This window comes from Mesoplodon mirus (genome assembly GCF_964341445.2).
Source record: "Mesoplodon mirus genome assembly, chromosome: 3".
Taxonomy (NCBI): domain Eukaryota; kingdom Metazoa; phylum Chordata; class Mammalia; order Artiodactyla; family Ziphiidae; genus Mesoplodon; species Mesoplodon mirus.
The window spans coordinates 35,380,436-35,397,663 of NC_138978.1; the positions used below are offsets into that span (position 1 = coordinate 35,380,436).

General features: G+C 53.7%; 1 protein-coding gene across 1 annotated transcript; it reads right to left on the minus strand.

Annotated features, from left to right (window-relative positions):
• Nucleotides 1-1,564: 1,564 nt before the first annotated feature.
• Nucleotides 1,565-15,643, minus strand: NT5C1A (5'-nucleotidase, cytosolic IA; the record flags this gene model as incomplete). The annotated part of the gene is made up of 6 exons (XM_082612125.1): nt 1,565-1,930; nt 3,637-3,821; nt 6,081-6,203; nt 7,807-7,936; nt 8,403-8,570; nt 15,518-15,643. 6 exons carry the CDS (start codon nt 15,641-15,643, stop codon nt 1,565-1,567), a joined length of 1,098 nt encoding a protein of 365 aa, XP_082468251.1.
• Nucleotides 15,644-17,228: the final 1,585 nt, after the last annotated feature.

Below are 17,228 nucleotides of genomic sequence, written 5' to 3' on the forward strand. Positions count from 1 at the left end.
TGACTCATCAAGCAGTGAGAGTTCTTCCCTGGAAGTGGTGACAAAGAGGCTGCAGGGGCTCTTGCAAGGATGGAGAGTTCACCAGTGCACCGCAGGGGGAGGTCACCTCATCCTGGAGTCCCTTTGACAGTATCCTAGTGACAAAGAGCTCACTACCTCCAATCACAGTCCCATAGCTGGAGAATCTTGCTAATGCACATTGCAGCTCCTTCCTCTCTAACCAGTCAGTGCATCAGATCTGACCTCCTCACACTTCCTGTATCACTCCAGGCAGGCCTTCCCTTGGGCTCAGCCTGGACCACCTCCCACTGCAGCCCCTAAGGTTTCTCCCCTTGCATTTGAGCTCACAACAGTAAACACCAATTCTCCACCTCTTCCCCCCAGCAGGGCTACTTGGCAAGCAGAGTAGGACACAGTCATTGAGGGAGTGAGGGTTGAGGTGAGGGGGTTGATAGGCAGGAACAAATTAACTTTGGCTAAAAAGCAAAAGCAAAGGAAGCACTGAGCAGGCCTAGTAAAGCGCCTTCCCAGGGACGGCCTGCAGTGCCCCCTGCTGGCTGGAGGAGAGTCTGCATGCAGGTTAAATTCACTCCCTCCCTCCTTCCACAAACCCTGCACCTGGCAGCTGACCCTTGATGACTCAGATTAAGGCATCGCAGGAAGTAGACAGTTCATCTCATCCAGTAGTTTCCAAACGTGTAAAATTATAGGGAAGGTTGCTGTGGATGATTGTGTGCCTTGCCCATTTGACAAAGGCCTCTGGGCCGAGGAGCCGGTAGGGGCCAAAATCCAGCCTATATCCTGCTAACCAAGCTGTGTGCCCCAGCGTGGTCTGGGTCAGCCCAGAGGAAGGGCCGTCTTTCACAATTAATTCTAGAGACAGCGTCCTTCTATAATTTGTACAAAGGTGCTACATATATCAGGAGAAGCCCTGGCTCAGAATCCTTCCTTCAAAGAGGGCAATCTTATAAAACCAAGCTTCTTTAGCTAAAGGAGAGTTTGAAAACCCCCTAAAAGATGGGGAAACTGACTCATCACGCAGTGAGAGTTCTCTCCTGGAAGTGGTGACAAAGGGGCTGCAGGGGCTCCTGCAAGGCTGGAGAGTTCACCAGTGCACCACAGGGGGAAGTCACCTCATCCTAGAGTCCCTTGCAAGGGAACTTAAAGTCATGCACAATGCCAGGACAAAGCTTAGAAGCCAGATCCCATCTCTCTCAAAGCAGTGTTCTTTGTGCCACACTGAGCTAGTTTCATAAGCTCCTTTTGAGGCACCCTGCTGCTCTGACCCTCTCACCCTTTGTCCCATCAACTTCCCCCTGAAACCCAGCTTTACTGCACAGTCTTACTTTCTGAGCCAGGATCATGGCACAGTGTTTGCCCAAAAGGGGAGCTGGTGAGAATGCCGGACCAGTCTGCATAATTTCCTACAAGTACCTCACTCATAGGGATGAGGGCGGACATGCAGAAGGGCAGAGAGGTGAGGAACTAGAAGGCTCCATTGGGTGACGTGTATGACATGGAGCCATGCCTGGAGCAATGTGGGTCAGCAAAGCTGGTGGTTCAGCTACAGGGCAGATGTGGCTTGCTTCGTGGGTGTGGCCCGTCGGGGTGTCTGCGCCACACCGTAAGGCACGTGGGCGGCCACTGTGCCCATCTCCTGAGCCCCAGCCACATGGAACATCTGGTCATCAAAGAAAATATGTGGGCGGATCTTCTCCAGGAGGGGGCCCTTGGGCGCTCCCGCAAGGAACAGGGCCTCATCCGTCTCCAGGCCCCAGCTGCGCAGGGTCTTGAGAGCCCGGGCTCCAGAACTGGCTGCACTGCGTGCCGTCACCAAGTAGGTACGGATTGGACACTCCAGCCGCAGGCCCTTGGAGTAGAACTTCTTCTGCAGCCTACCCAGAGCCTCCAGAAAACCCTTTAAGGGGCCCTATGAGAAGGCAAAGGAACACTGTGAGCTCACCCATCTCCCAAACATTTGCCCCCTCCCCTGCTGGGCTCCTACCTATAACACTAGGATCTTGCTGTTTGGGGTGGGAAAGCTTCTCAGGATCTCTAAATCTCTCAGTTCTGCTATGCCTGCTCAGGCCACTGCATGCATCAGTTGGACTGTAGGTCCCTATGGCAGTCTAGGTGTCCATACTGCTGTGATTGGGGATGTCTGCATCAGAAAAACCATACCAGGGCTGTTACTATAGCAGCCCACCAGGTACATGGGTGTCTGTCCTGCAACTCCGTCAAGTGTGGCCTTTGTGCTCATCAGCAGGGAGGATATTAATAATATTTAGTAACTATGGCATGGGCACCCTTCAATCAGAATGGACTCTAGCTGGGACAGACAGACCAATGTGTCACTGCCCAATATCAACCCTGCCCCTGGGGCAGGTGAGTGGCTCAGGGTGTCGTGCTCCAGCTCTGTAGGGTCAGGGAAAGGATTTACTCTTTACAGTGCCTGGAGCAATGAAGCTTCATGAGGAGGTGTGACTAAAGAACCAGAGGATGATGAAGAAGAAAACTGTAACGCAGCTGGAAATCAGGAAAGGTGGGTTTCTGATCTTGGAGACCCCTCACTTGCTGGGTGACCTGGGGCAAGCAGTGGTCCTCCTGGGGCTCTGCCTACCACTTAGTGGAAAAACTGTCCTGCTCCGGATTCCCAAGGATTTCAGAGGGAACCAACAAGAGAGAAAGTGAAATGATTACTCTGGAGTCATAGCTGAGGCCTGCTGAGCTCTTGGAGAGAGAGGCTTTGGGGTTATTGAGCACCAAGATTTTTGTTAAAAGCACAGATAGGAGCTCCCTGGAGGGCTGGAGAATGCCACTAGCTCCAACCCCAGGGAATTTCCACCAGCTCTAGGGCGTATTGGGCTCTCAGTGACACCCTGAGCAGTTTAAGGGTGAGTGAGGGTCTCTGAGCCCCTGGCCAAGGGATGGATGGCAGAAGGTGTGAAGGGCTGGAGTGGCCCAAAGCAGATGGGCTGCCCAGACCCCACACTAGCTGGATCTCCTTGCCCCAATGAAGAGCACCAGCCCAGCTCTTCCTTTCCTCCAGTGAGGGAAGCAGGGACTTCTTGGGAGGATGGGATCCCTCTCAGAGTGGTGGGGGAATCTCTCAGAGGGGACAAGCGTTCCAGAGAGAGGATGGCAGCTTCAGAGAGAGAGCATGAGGCCTTCAGAGTGGGATGGGGACTTTAGAGATGGGATGGAGACCTCAGAAAGAGGATGGAGGCTTCAGAGAGGAGCTGGGAGCTTAGAGGGAGGATGGGGGTTTCAGGAAGGGGATAGAGACCTACACTTGATTTTAGCCAATAGGCTGAGAAGCGATGGGGATGGAGACTTCATAACGGAGCTGCAAAGAAGAGGTAGGGGCTTCAGAGAGGGGCTTAGAGAGAGAATGTGGGCTTCAAAGGGGGGATGGGAATGCAGTGAGCGAGATGGGAGCTCAAAGAAGAGGTAGAAGCTCACTGAGGGGACCCAGGGATCGGGTGAGAGGGAGGAAGGCTGGAGGCGTCGGGAAGGGACCCGGCTGGATTCTGGGCTGAGCTTGGGGTTTGGTTCTGGGCTGGAGGTTCCAGCCAAGGGCAGGTTCCGGGGAGCTTCCTTGCTCCACTCAAGGGTTCCAGGGAGTGTGTGGAGCACCTGGGCCAAAGGTTTGTTCTCGTGGGCCTTCTCATGCTCGAAGAACCTGTCCAGCCCGTGGGCCTTCACGATGCGTTCCGACTCATCTGAGAAGAGCACAGCATCCCCATCGAAGGCCACCCGCAGCTGACTCTGGGATACAGCCACATCCCTGCTGGGGCTGAAGATGGTGGCGGCTGCGATCCCTGGGCAGAGAAAGGCAAGCATTGTCTGCCTTCGTCTAGGTAATAGGGCCCTGACACCTGCCCCAGCTGCCTGGGGGCCAGGAGAGGGCTATCTCAGGCTATCCTTGCCCTGCTTGCCTCACCTAGGACACAGGGGCCGGCTAACGAGGGCTAATATTCAGAATATTTCAAAATGGGCCAGTAAGAATGGATAGTGGCTGTTGCTCTGAGTAGGGCTCTGAAGGCCCCAGCCTACGCCAGGGTTTCCCTTTTAGTTGCTGCTTTGATGGAAGGTCTGGGAGGTGTCCCAGGGAACAGGGGGCACTCAGAGGACTCAGGGCAGGAGCTATTTATCAATCTGCATGGGGGAATTTCAACACTTTAATATCTAGTAAGTTCATGCTGGTATGGACCAGACAAACATCAGTCCTGGATGGAAGGGAGGGTCTCCCAGGCCACCACTGTCCTTGCTAGAGTTCCTCACAGGCCCCTGATGTAGATCTACAGGGGGGCTGGGAAGGAGCCCCGACCCTGGCTGGGCCTCAGTTACTCTCTTGCTGTTGATTCTGGCAAGTCCCTCACCCTCTCTGGACCAAGATAAAATTAAGGGTGCTCAGCTCTGTCTGGGGCTGAGATTCTAGGCTGCAGTCTGTGGTGAGGTGGGTGTGGGCACCCCCTCAGTCTGCCGCCACAATGGCACAGACTCTGGGCTTCTCCAGAGGGCCCAGTATGCCTGTTGGGAACCCTGGCTCCAACGAGAACTCACTGGACAACAAAGAGCAGTACCAGGAGGCTGGAGACCCAGGCAGTGGGCTCAGCCCATCCCCGATTCTTCACCTCTCCAAAGGCCATGTCAGCCCTGCTTTTTGGGAATCTAGGGTCGCAGGCCTGGACAGAGGCAGAGCTTTGGGAGGAAAGAGCAATGCCAGCCTCTCCACAACTTCACTAGCCTGAGGATGTGTAAGTAAGCCCAGGTCCTGGACATCAGGCCAGGCACCTTCTCAGCTTTGCCAGTGCTGGAACCAAGATGAACCAGAACCACTGGACCTGGGGCAGGCCTGCCTCCTGACCATCCCCTGCTCCCTAGCCTGGGCTCAAATTATAGACATATAGACGCACACAGGCGGACCAATGCCAAGACCCCAACCAGAGGGAGTGACATCTGTCTAGGGAAATGGCTTCCACTTCCTGGTTAAAGAAAGTCTCTTGGAACCCCAAGCAGCTCAGGGGAGTGAGGCATCAGCGGGAGAGAGGCCAGGCTTCCAGGCAGGAGACAGCATGAAAGAGGAAGAGGAAAGTAAACGTATCGTTGGTTGATAAACAAACTTATGGTTACCAACGGGGAAACACTGGGGGGAAGGATAAATCAGGGGCTTGGGATGAACATACACACACTACTATATATAAGATAGATAACCAACAAGGACCTACTGTATAGCACAGGGAACTCTACTCAATATTCTGTGATAACCTATATGAGAAAAGAATCTGAAAATGAATATATATATATATATAACTGAATCACTTTCCTGTACACCTGAAACTAACACAACATTGTAAATCAACCATACTCCAATAAAATGTCAAAATAAATAAATAAATAAATAACAGTAGCTTTCAGTCTGAGGAGCCCTCTCAGGCAGTGGGGCAGTTCCTCCTCCCCTGTGAGCCTGTCTTCTTCCGTGAACAATAGGGAAACACACCTTGTCAGGAGACTATGGATACCATCCCCAAAACTGCCCCTTGAAAGAGACATGTGGAGGGAAATTCTCTTTGTCAGCACTTGCAGCTGTGTCTCTAACCTCACCTCAGCACTGACCGGCCCAGGTGCTGGAATGCTGGCCATTTCCCAGACTCTACTGCTCAGGCTGGACTAGGTACTGATTTCCCTCCTCATTGGCCCAGAGAAGGACAGAGGCTGCCCATGGTCACACAGGAATTAGAAATCCTACTGACCTGGAAGATTCTTGGAAGGGAGTAGCTTTCTGGACTGTAAGGAGGGTTCCCATGGAAACGGAAGGCTGGGTGATGCTGATGAGTAAAGGCATCCTTAACACGGTAGGGCAGGAGGTGGGACAGTGGAATAGATGGGCAATAAGTGAAATAGGTGAGGCCTTGTTCTCAGAGTTTACAGGACAGGTCATAGGAATTAAGGAAGGTACTCCCCTTCCAGTTACCATGGCAACCCCTAGAGCCTGCTCAGAGCTTTAGGACCAGGCTTCCCATCTCTGAGACCCCTTAGCCAGACTCCCCACACTCTCCTTCCCCAGTTTGACTCACCTTCATCGATGGCTTCCTGCACTTTTTCTGCATCAGCCGACAAATAGAGATTGGTGTGATAGGCCTTGAGGTAGCAGATGGGGCTGTTCCCGCCCGTCATGCAGAACCTCTCAATGGACAGGTCTGGAGAGGAGGTAGAGAGTACCCGGGTGATGCCTGGGTCAACCCTCAGGACCTCAGAGTGGTCCCTCTGTGTTCAATGGACGCCGTCTTGGCTCTGAGTGGTGGTGGGGCAGCAGAGTGATTCTCTGAGTGATTTTAGGCCAGCGTTCCCCCTCTCTGAGATCCTCCATTCTTCGACCATGAAATGGGGATGATCACATCTCTGGAGGGGTTGCTTGGCTCACAGTAATATCCCCTTTCAGGGGATCACAGTACTACAAAAGTAGGTCCCAGCCTTGTGGCTCGTGGTCCCACCTGGTCATAGCTGACTGGATAGGGGTAGGCACCTGACTTAAGCTGGGCCAATTAGATTCCCTCCCAGCCTGGGCTGAGAGTCACCTAGCACCTATGTCTGTGCAGGTTGTAAAACTTTGCTTGTTGATAAATGGCTGCTGCTCTGAGCCCACTGAGTTACCCCATCACTACCCCAGCCCCTCACACAGGAGGGTCCACAGTGGAAGGGCACAGCTGGGGTCCTTCAGGACTCTGCCCCAGTACCATAGGTGGTGTCGGTACTGATTCCTCGGTACTTATGTCACAAGGTGGTTAAATATTTTGAATATCACCCCTGCTCCTAACAATTTGAAATTAGGATTTAAAAATGCCAACTGGCCTCTCTTGGTTGCTGAAAACAAGGAACAAGGACTTGTAAACTTGTCAATTTTGGCCATATTCATGAAAAGCAGAGAAACCTAGTTTGAGGAAAGAGAAAAAGAGACAGAAAAAAAAGAAAAAGAAGAAGAAGAAAAAAAAAGGAACAGATTTGCTGAGAGAAGCATAAATAAGGGTTCATGTGGTCCAGAGAGAAAAAAAAGCCCTGGAGAGATTGCCAGTACTTGGATTCAGGCCTTTGTGGGCCCAATTTCACTTCCTTCCCTGTGGTTCCAAGAGGCACACCTGTAACCTAATAAGAAATCATCTTTGGGAATTCCCTGGCAGTCTAGTGGTTAAGACTCCGCGCTTCCACGCAGGGGGCACAGGTTCAACCCCTGGTCAGGGAACTAAGATCCCGCATGCCATGCGGCACAGCCAAAAAAAAAAAAAATTATTTTCTTCAGCTTAGGCTGGATCTGGAAGGTCTATTACTTTCATACAAGAGTTTGGACTAAGACACAAAGTCCCTTCACTCTGACGACTGCACCTGCCTCTGCCAGCAGACTTTAAGGCCTGTCAGCCCCCTTGCAGAGAAAGAAACTGAGGCACAGGGGTAGCAAGTGCCCTGCCCAACCACATAGGGAGTGGGGCCTGTGCAGCGATGTGCTGGAGCCGGCTTGTACCAGCTTGCAAGAGCCGAACGTTAAACATCCAGGGACTTTTGGAGCCAGTTAGATTGTTCAACTATTGGTAGCTTGACATCAGCCATGGTGGGAATACTTACACCCTGAATATGGCAATGCTACACAAGCAGGGTCTTGGGGGTTTGTTTTGTTTCTTGAAAGGGCCTGTTTACCAACACCCCTCTGAGCTCGAGGTTCCGGTGGGTTTACCTGCACCCTGTAGAGGTGTGACCCCAACCCCGGGTGTCCGGTAGGGGTCATGTCATAGCCAAAGCCCTCATGCTCACCATAGTGGTTGATGCTGTTGATGAGACGGACGCCCACTTGAGCGTGGTTGTTGGTCACGAGGACAATGTCGAAGATGTCCTCGCTCTCAGGGTACAGCTCCCGCAGCCGCCTGTTCACAGCCTCCAGAGCCTGGATGGGAGAGTGGACCCTTGGGCTCAGACCCCCAGGGACTGATGCCTGGAGTTGGTAGCCAGGGTTGGGGAGGAGGGGTGAGTTGGGATCCAACACGGGGAGCAGAGGGGAGGTCCGGGGCCAGGCTCGGGGTGAGGCCAGTGGACGCGGGCTATCTCTTCCTAGTCTCTGCCATTGTGCGCGTTGATTATTGCCCAGGGGTGCCTCACTAAAAGGGTGAGTGGGGGTCGAAATCCAGCTCAGGTTCCATGCACTAAGCTGGTTACCTGGAGTGGGGTTGCACTAGTCCAGAGGATGGGGTGGCCTCTTCTTCCCACAGTGGCTGTCCCCTTGCCAAACTATGCTCCTGTGTGGTGGCATCTGCCCAGAGGGGACCCCTTTTCCTCACTCATACACCCATGGGAGTGCCTTTCTCTAACGCCCATGAAGGCTCTGTATGGCCAGTGGTGGAACTGCCCCTCACCTTCACGAAGGGGAAGGCCGGCCCAGGGCTGAAGGGCTCGTTCTCGTGTTCCAGCTGGTAGCGCACGTACTCCTCCACACCCTGTTCCGTGTAGATCCGCTGCTCCTCGTCCATGCGGAACAGGGCTCGGGAAGACACGGCAATGGTGACTGCATTCTGAGGCTTGGGCTGCAGGGGCGCAGGAGAAGGGGCTGACTCTCAGATTCTCTTGAGGCAGGTCTCATGTGTCAGCCCCTCCGGGGACCGGGGACAGGGAGAAGACACAGGTCCAGCCTCTGCCCTAAGGAGCTCAGCCTTGGGCAGGGGCACACCTAGATCAGGACCCCCTCTGGGCAGGACCCAACTGGGGACTGAGGGAGTTGATGGCTCCCCACGGAGGAGGACAATCTGATGGGAGGCACAAGCCCTCAGGGAGTGTGCAATCTAGCCAGCCATCTGGACTCAACAGAAAAATGAATACAGCGTATGTAGCCAAAGTATGACTGATGCTCAAGACGGTCTCCAGATGGTTTCCATTACAAAATGGGAGCTACATGCCCTTAGGAAGAAGTGGTGCCCAGAAACATGACAATTATATAAGAACATCTATCTCCAGCCCAAATCTTTCTCCTGAGCTCCAGACTCATATATCTATCTGCCCCAGTTGACTATTAGACACTCAAACTCATCATGCCCATGGCTGAATTCCCAGCATTCTCTCCACCGCCAAACCTGGTCCCCTCCCCGCTTTCCTCATCTCAATGCTTGGCACCACCAACCACTCATCACCTAGACCAGAAGCCCGGAAGTCAACTGCAAGTCTTCCCTCTTCCTCCACCCCCTTCTCCCATCAATCAGTCACCAAAACCTGCCAACTCTACTAGAATTCATCCACTTCTTTCTGTCTTCCCTACCATGGTCCGGCCCATCACCATCTCTTATTCCCTCCAATATGTGGTCCATACTGTTGTCAGGGGGTTGTTCCCAAATTCAGATCTGATCATGCCCCGCCTTCCCCTTCAGTGGTACCCACTCTTCTCACACTCGGATCGGCAGCCTTGAGTATGGAGTAGGAAGCCCTTCACGACAGACCCTACCTCTGTCTCCACTGTCACCCTCCCATTACCCCGTTTTGCTCAATCTGACCTTTCTCATGTCTGAGCACACCCACCCCCACCTTCTCTGAGCCTTCGCACATGATGTTTCCTTTGCCTGATGTGCTCTGCTAACTTCTATCCAGCCTTCAGGTTTCAAACTACAAGTCACCTCTAGGAAGCCTTCCCTTACCCCTAGTCATGGGCTTGCTACCTCTCCTAAGGATTTCCTTTGTGGTAAAATTTAGCACTAAATTATAATTACTTATTTAACTATTTCTATTTCTAGACAGAGCTCTAGAAGCAGGAACCATGCTTAAGTTCTCAGGGAGCAGGAACCAGGACTATCCTGTTCATTTATTGTATCTGTAGTGCTCAGAACTGTGCTTAGCACATAGTAGGTGCTCAGTAAATATTTAATGTCTCTGAACTTTTAAGCAATATAGTTTAATGAGAGACAGTGTTTGCCATGACAAATTTAACATGAACTAGAAACTCCAGTGCAGTGCCCTCATCTGTTCAAATTGCTTGAAATATAGTAAATGCTCAGAGAATATTGTTATGGTTGATGCTAATTTGACAAACATTTACTGGTTCTTTGTGCCAAGCACCTGGGCTCCGCCTGGGAATGATACTGAGAGATTTGGCTCCTGCCCTCAGAGTCACAGGCTGGCAGGGGAGAAAGACAGGTAAACAGAGAAGCAAAGGGGACTGAAATGAGTGCTAGAACCAGGTGAAAGCAAAGTCTCGATGACAAGTGTTCAGAGCAAGTTGTTATAGGACAGGAGGCGTTTCAGCAAAGCCTTGAAGGAGGAGTGGGGTGAAGGAAGGCATGAGGAGGTGTGCACATACGCCGTGACTTCACAAAGGTGAACAGAGCCCTGTGCATGGGAGCAGAGTGTAGTTGAGCCCAGAAGAGTAGGCAGGTGCTAGATTGCAGAAGCCCTTCTTTCAGGGGCTCGGGAGGGCCTCAGAACTCCTTTGGCGCCTCCAGCAGAATGGGGAGAGAGGAATGTCACCACAGGCAGCAGCTGGACCCTTCATAATCCCTGGGGTCCCCAAGGGACTCACAGACACCCAGAGAGTCCCAGCACATCTCTGAGACTTGAGCAAACCTGGGACTATGATTCCCACTTTACAGATGAGGAAACAGGGACTCAAGTTGGGGGCAAGACTCATAAATGGACCTTGCATTCTGGCCTGCTTCTTATAGCCCGCAGGTCATGCACTCAACCCCATTTCTCCTCTCTGGAGTCAAGCCTGGATCCCAATCAGTTGACAACACTGAGTGATGATGACCATGTGACAGGCACTGTGCTGGGGACATGGCAGGGATCACACAGTTGTGATCCCTGCCCCCATGGAGCTTATGATCTATCCCCAAAGCAGAGATTTGTGCATGCTTTAGAAGAGCACTGTCCAATAGACCTTTCTGTGATAATGGAAATGTCCAGTGCTCTCCGTGTGGCTGCATGTGGCTAGGGAGCCACTTGAAATATGGCCAGTGAGACAGAGGGACTGAATGTTTAATTGTATTGAATTTTAAGTTTAATCAATTTAAATTTAAGTAGCCATGAATGGCTAGTGGCTAATGAAGCTTTAGAACCTCAAAGTAGGAATAAAAGACCAGAGTCCCCAAACTCAGGAGGAGGACCTCAGTTTGCATTTGACTTTTATCCCAACCAAGATGGTGTGTGGGCCCAGCAGGGTGAGTATAAGGCATTGGCAGCACAGGTGCCTGTCCTCTGGGGCCCAGCCCAGTAACTCTCCCAGCTGCCAACCGCCCCCAAGTGTCTGTGTGTTCTTGGGCTGGGTACCTCCCAAACCCCTCAGCCACCATGAGCCTTCAAGGAAGGAAGGTAAAAATGAAAGAAAAGGGGTGATAGAGGGATGGCCAGGGATGGGAAGGGTATGGTTGGGGGCGTGGGGAGGCCCACTCTCATAAACCCAGGAAGCCTGTTGGCCTTCAGGGCAAGGGCTGAGACTGTCTCGCCCCCTGGGCTTACTGCCCCAGGGCCATGCCCAACACCCCTTCAAGGACAGGGAACCAGCTACCCTCCAGCTTGTTCAGGCAGGTTCCCAAGCCGGCGGCTCCAGCTCAGGCAGCCAGCCAAGGTCTTGCTCGTCACTTTCTGTCCCACAGTCCCTGCCAAACTGCTATGCTCTGGGTCTCCTCCGGCTGACCGGCCCAGACCCCATCCCATCCCACCTCTGGCCACTGCAAAAAAAATATCCCAGCTGCCTTGGTCCCAGGAGTCTCCACTTCCTTTTTTACAGATGGGGAAATAGGCCCAGAGAGGGGCAGACTATTACTCTTGGTCATCTAGCAAAGTCAAGGCAGAGCCAGGATAAGATCCCAAGTCTCTGGTCTCCAGCCTGGCCTCTGTCCACACAGCAGCACCCTACCCCCATATGCCCCTCCTCAATCACTCCCAGAAGACCCCAACCCCTGCTACTTCAGGCACTTCCCTGGGACACTCCCCACACCCCGGCCCTCCCTTTCCAGATCTGGGAGAATTGGTGAGGGGCACCATGCCCTCAGAGCGAGGTTTCTCAGGGCAGGGCTCTCTTTACCCCCAGAATGGAGGGCCCCAGGGCAAGGACCCTGCTTCCCTGCTCAGCCTGCTCTGACTCTGTACAAGTGAGGAGAAGTCTAAGGGCCTAGTGGTCATGAGCTGCTGTGGGAAATATGGAATCCCAGCTGGGAGAGAGAAGCAGTCTGTCTGGGCTCCAGGTGGAGCTGAAGGAACAAGTGAAAGGGGCTGGTTGGAGCTGGGGAGAAGCCAAGCATTTAGACACCCCCTTGGACCTCACTGCAGAGGGAGGCCACCCCGTCACGTGATGTCAGGTGCATCTAGAGACAGTTCTTCCAGAAATCAGAAAGAAGTCCAGATGCCAGACTGAAGCTTGGGTCAGAAAGACCCCCTACCCCAGACCAGGAGCTCAGCTTGGGAACACTGGGCTCCAGGGAGCCAAGGTCCTGCCAGCTCTCCCTGTCTTTCACTGGGTGGGGGGGGCGGCGATTGGGGGGTCCAGCTGATTACTCCTGCTTCGGGGACAGGAATGGAGGGATAAAGGAGGGCAGTCCAGCCCCACCCAGCCTGCCTGAGGAGCTCTCACTGAGGCCAAAGTGGTTTTGCCTGTTGGGCCCAAGATAGGAGCATAGCCAAAAGCTGTTATTTCTAGAAGGACTTAGAGTGAGAAGGGCTGCCGGAGGAGAGAGAAACAAAACAGGTTTGGACGGAGGAAGTCCTCTGACCTCATGCGGTGAGGGCCTCCTATAGGCCTTTGGGGGTTAAATATTTCACTCAGGCTCCTGGGGATGATAATAAGCCTAGGCCAGGCCCTGATGGGGCCCAGGAGGCCCAAAGCCCCCAGAATAGCTTGTAGGGGGAGGGGTTTCTGCAGGAAGGATTAGGGCCCAGGAAGCCATCAGTCTCCTTGCCTCCCAGAGAACAGTGAGGGCCAGGGGCTGACCGAGAGGTCATAACCGACGACTGGGCCTGAGCTCCCGGGTTCCTTGGTGCTTGGGGAGGAAACAGATTGGTGTGCTCCACTCACTCACCACCCTAGTTCCCAGTGTCCATCCCTTCCTTTCCACCCCCCAGACCATGACATTAGTCCAGCTTCCTCCCCAGGCAGGGACCAGCCTCCTCACCAATCTGCCTGCTACCAGACACACCCTCTCCAATCCATCCACCAACACAGCCTCAGAGTGACCTTTCTAAACTGAAAATGGACCGAGTTAATCCCTTGCTGAAAAGTCCTGCGATCGCTCCATAATGGTTTTCATACTTTTTAAAAAAGTAGGTTGACATTTTATGCAAATGAACTCTTGGGAGGAGCCCCAATATGTAAACCATAGAGTACCATATTTTATTGGCATAAATTTATACTATAAATTCAAATGTATTACATATTCACGCTATATTTATTATCATGTCAACCCGTGAATACAGGAGACCAGTGTGGATTTAAGCTTCATCATCTAGTCAGTTTGTTTCTGTTTCAGTTTGTCGGTTTTTGCGCAGCATTGAGAAAGCCCTGATTCACACCAATAAGTGGTTGCAAACGGTAAAAGCCTTTTTTTTTAAGGTTTGGTTTGGTTTTTTAAAAAAATTATTTTATTTATTTATTTTTGGCTGCATTGGGTCTTCATTGCTGCGCGCGGGCTTTCTCTAGTTGCGGCGAGCAGGGGCTACTCTTAGTTGCAGTGCACGGGCTTCTCATTGCGGTGGCTTCTCTTGTTGTGGAGCATGGGCTCTAGGTGCACGGGCTTCAGTAGTTGCAGCACGTGGGCTCAGAAGTTGTGGCACGTGGGCTCTAGAGCACAGGCTCAGTAGTTGCTGAGCACGGGCTTAGTTGCTCCGTGGCATGTGGGATCTTCCTGGGCCAGGGCTCGAACCCATGTCCCCTGCATTGGCAGGCGGATTCTTAACCACTGCGCCACCAGGGAAGCCCCAGGTACAAGCCTTTTTTGTTTTGTTCTGTTTTAAACTACAACCCTCAGGAGACTCAGCAACGATTGTCAGCAATCTCAAGATACTCTTCTATTAAAACAGATCACAGGAAAAGCTTTACTCTGAGATTTGCTAAAAAGGTAATCAACCTGTAGCATAAGTTAATATGTTGGCAGTCTCCAAGGTGCTAAAATGTCCCATAACACATTTGAGTAAGTTGAGTTTTATCACCTATTTTTACTTGTGTAAAACATAGTTTGAGAAAGAAAGAAAATGAATTGGCTTCACATGTGAGTAGACCTCCTGAAACATGGGGCTTCATGGAACCTAGTTTTAAGACCCCTAACCCCACTGAATAAGGTTCAGACTCCTTAATGTGGCATTCAAGGCCCTCTGTGGGTCTCTGGCATCACTTCAACTCTTCTCCTTCAGATCCTGCATCCTCTCAGTTTCAAAGACATCAGTCATGCTTTTTGCCCAGCCTGTTTCCCTCTCTGCCTGGGAAAGCCCACCTACTCAGGCTTTAAAATCAGCTCAAATGCCACCTCTAAAAGACTTCCTGAGTTGGCAGTCACTCCCGCCTCTATGCTCCCAATGCTAGGGTCTTTCACCTGAGCACTCACCATGTCCAGGGTCTCTGTGAGCTCCTGAGGCGGGGACTCAGTCTAATTCATTCTCAATCCCCACTGCTGGGCAGGCCTGGAGGTGCTCTGGGGGAATGACTGTTGACAGGGTGGGCCTTATGGGAAGGGTCTCAGGCTGGAGCTCTTTGGAGGATGCTCTGAGCCAGCTTCGATCCTCTATCCCCTTCCCAAGCTCTGAGATCTGGGAGGCTGGAGTGAGCAAGGCCCAGGGACCAACCAGGGCATCATGAATCTGTCCAATGGGGAGACGAGCTGCCTCCTCTGTGTGAATCCCCAAGGGATGAGACGACCACTGAGGTCGCAGAGATGTCGATGCCAGCGAGGGCTCCCCTGCGAGCAGAACCCGGAGCTGGGGAGCAGAGTCCAGCGTTGGGATCCCAGAATCAGGGACGCAGAGCCCTAAGCACAGAGAGCAGATTCCAGTGCAGCTCCCTTCTCTTAAGACGCGGGGAACCCGGCACCCCGAGCCCAGGGCGCAGGACCTTGACTCAGACCCCAAACGCAGAGGTTCGGGTCCGGAGCCCGGTGCCCAGATGGCAGAAACCGGAGCGCACAGCAAGGAGCCGGGTTTTCAGAGTCGGGTTACCTGAGCCCGGGGCGTTTCCGCAGGTGCCGCTGACCGGCTTTGCCAACAAATGCTGTCCGCTAGCCCCAGGCTGCCCGCAAGGGGAGGGGCTGGGCCGCGGCCTGGAGCTGGGCCCTGATGACAGCATGAGGGAGGGGGATCCTGGCGTGGAACCCGAGCCCCGGGATAAAAAAAACACCGGAGCAGAGCTCCAAAAATAAACCCGAGCCCCTGCCAACGGCCTGGCGCATTCTGGTGCTGAGGAGCTGCGTCCCTTCTCGGAGGGGCACCACGGGTCCCTCTCCAGAGGGCTGACGACCCCCCCTCCGGTGACCCGCCCCCTGCCCTCCCCCATACCATGCCCTGCTTTTACCGATTTGGGTTTCTTCTTGGGCGCGAGGTTGTCGTGGAAAGTCTTGGCTTCCTCCCAGCGCGGGGCCGCGGCGGTCTCTGCCCCCGGCCCGGGCTCGCGGGACTCCCGGGGCTCCCCAGGCTCCATGCTCGGCTCTGACCCGGCCCAGCCAGAGCAGGCGGCTGCGGAGAGCGGAGCCGGCGGGGCGGGCTGAGGGAGGGAGGCGCGTCCCGGGCGTGAGAAGGGGGCGGGCAGCGGTGGAGAGTGCGCGTGCGGGCCGGCCGGAGGGCGGGATGGGGCGGGGGGGCCGCTGGGGTGCTCAGTTCGCCCTGTCGGCAGCCGGTGCGTTGCTGCTGTTGCTGGTGGATGTGTATTTCAGGACAGCTGCGCTCTCCTTCCCCGACCGCCCCACGCCCGAAATTGGGGGGGGGGGAGGGGCGGTTGGACCCTCGGGCTCGCAGGAGGAGGGGGCCTAAGCCGGGCCTGCGGGCTGCTGCGGGTTCGGGATTGCGGAGATCGTGTTCTTCGCAGGAGCTATTCGGTACCGAGAGAAGGGGAGGCCTGCCAACTTTTTTCCCCCGGGGTGGGGATCCACAAAGGAGAAAATGCAAAGCTAGCCGCCCCCACAAAACAAAAGCTAGCCCCCGTCTTTCCCCTCTGATGCCAGGACAGTGGGACCCTGAGCGGCGTCCTCTTCCCTCAAACCCTAGTCCATTCCGCGGAGGGGGAGGAGGTGGTGGATGGACAGCTCCATCCACGAGCAGGAGCCTGCTCCTAGCTGGGGGCACAGCGGAGGGCCCAGCCGGGCAGCTCTTCCCCACCAAAGCGGAGGTGCCCTTGAAGCCGGTGGCGAGACCAGGCTCCCCTTGGCCTGGGGGGGGGGCCCCAGACCAGAGAGACTCCCGGGGCCCCCGGTTCCTGCTGGCCCCTTGATGGCCAGCAGGGGGAGCGCACTCCCAGGTACCACCTGCTGAGCTTGGTTAGTTACACGCCATGAAGTGGCTGGATGGAAAGAGGAAAGAAAAGGAGCCTAGGAACCCAAGAGTCTTAGACCAACATCCTGGAGTTCTAGGGCATTGCCCTCCTTGGTGCAGACCCCGAGGTGCAGACATTAATGCCCCTCATTCCAAGGCACAGGCTAGGAAGCAGACAAGGGGCATCTCTGCTGGTGTCTAGAAGTGTGCAAAGATGGCTGGGAGCAGCAGGAGAAAATACTGGCTTAGCCTGGTGGACGTCTGACTGGGATGCGGTACAGAATGGAGGGGTCTGCCCAGCCTCCATCATGACCTGGGAGGAACCAACCAAACCTTGCATGGGAGAAAAGGAGAAATAATCATAACAGAAAGTTTTAGGATTGGGGGAAGTATGTTTAGACTTGTCCTTCTCCAGGCTTGGTAGATTGTTTCCATAGATGGCCTCAAACTCTCTCCCATCCTGCTTGCTCTTTGGCAATGTGACTTGGACACTTCTCGCATCCAGAGGTGGAGCTGAATCTGAGTTGACCCAGCGTCTTGCTTTGACTTGCTTTGACTAATAGAATGCTGTAGAAGTGATGCTGTGTGATTTCTAAGCTTAAGCCTTAAGAGGGCTTGCAGCTTCCATTTTTGCCCTCTTGAGAGCCAGCTACTATGTAAAGGAGTCTGTAAAGGCCACATGGAGGGGCAGAGAGGCCCTGGAAGATAAGAAGCCAGTGGAGGACGGTGGTTTCCCAGGCAACTGTCAGCATCAATTG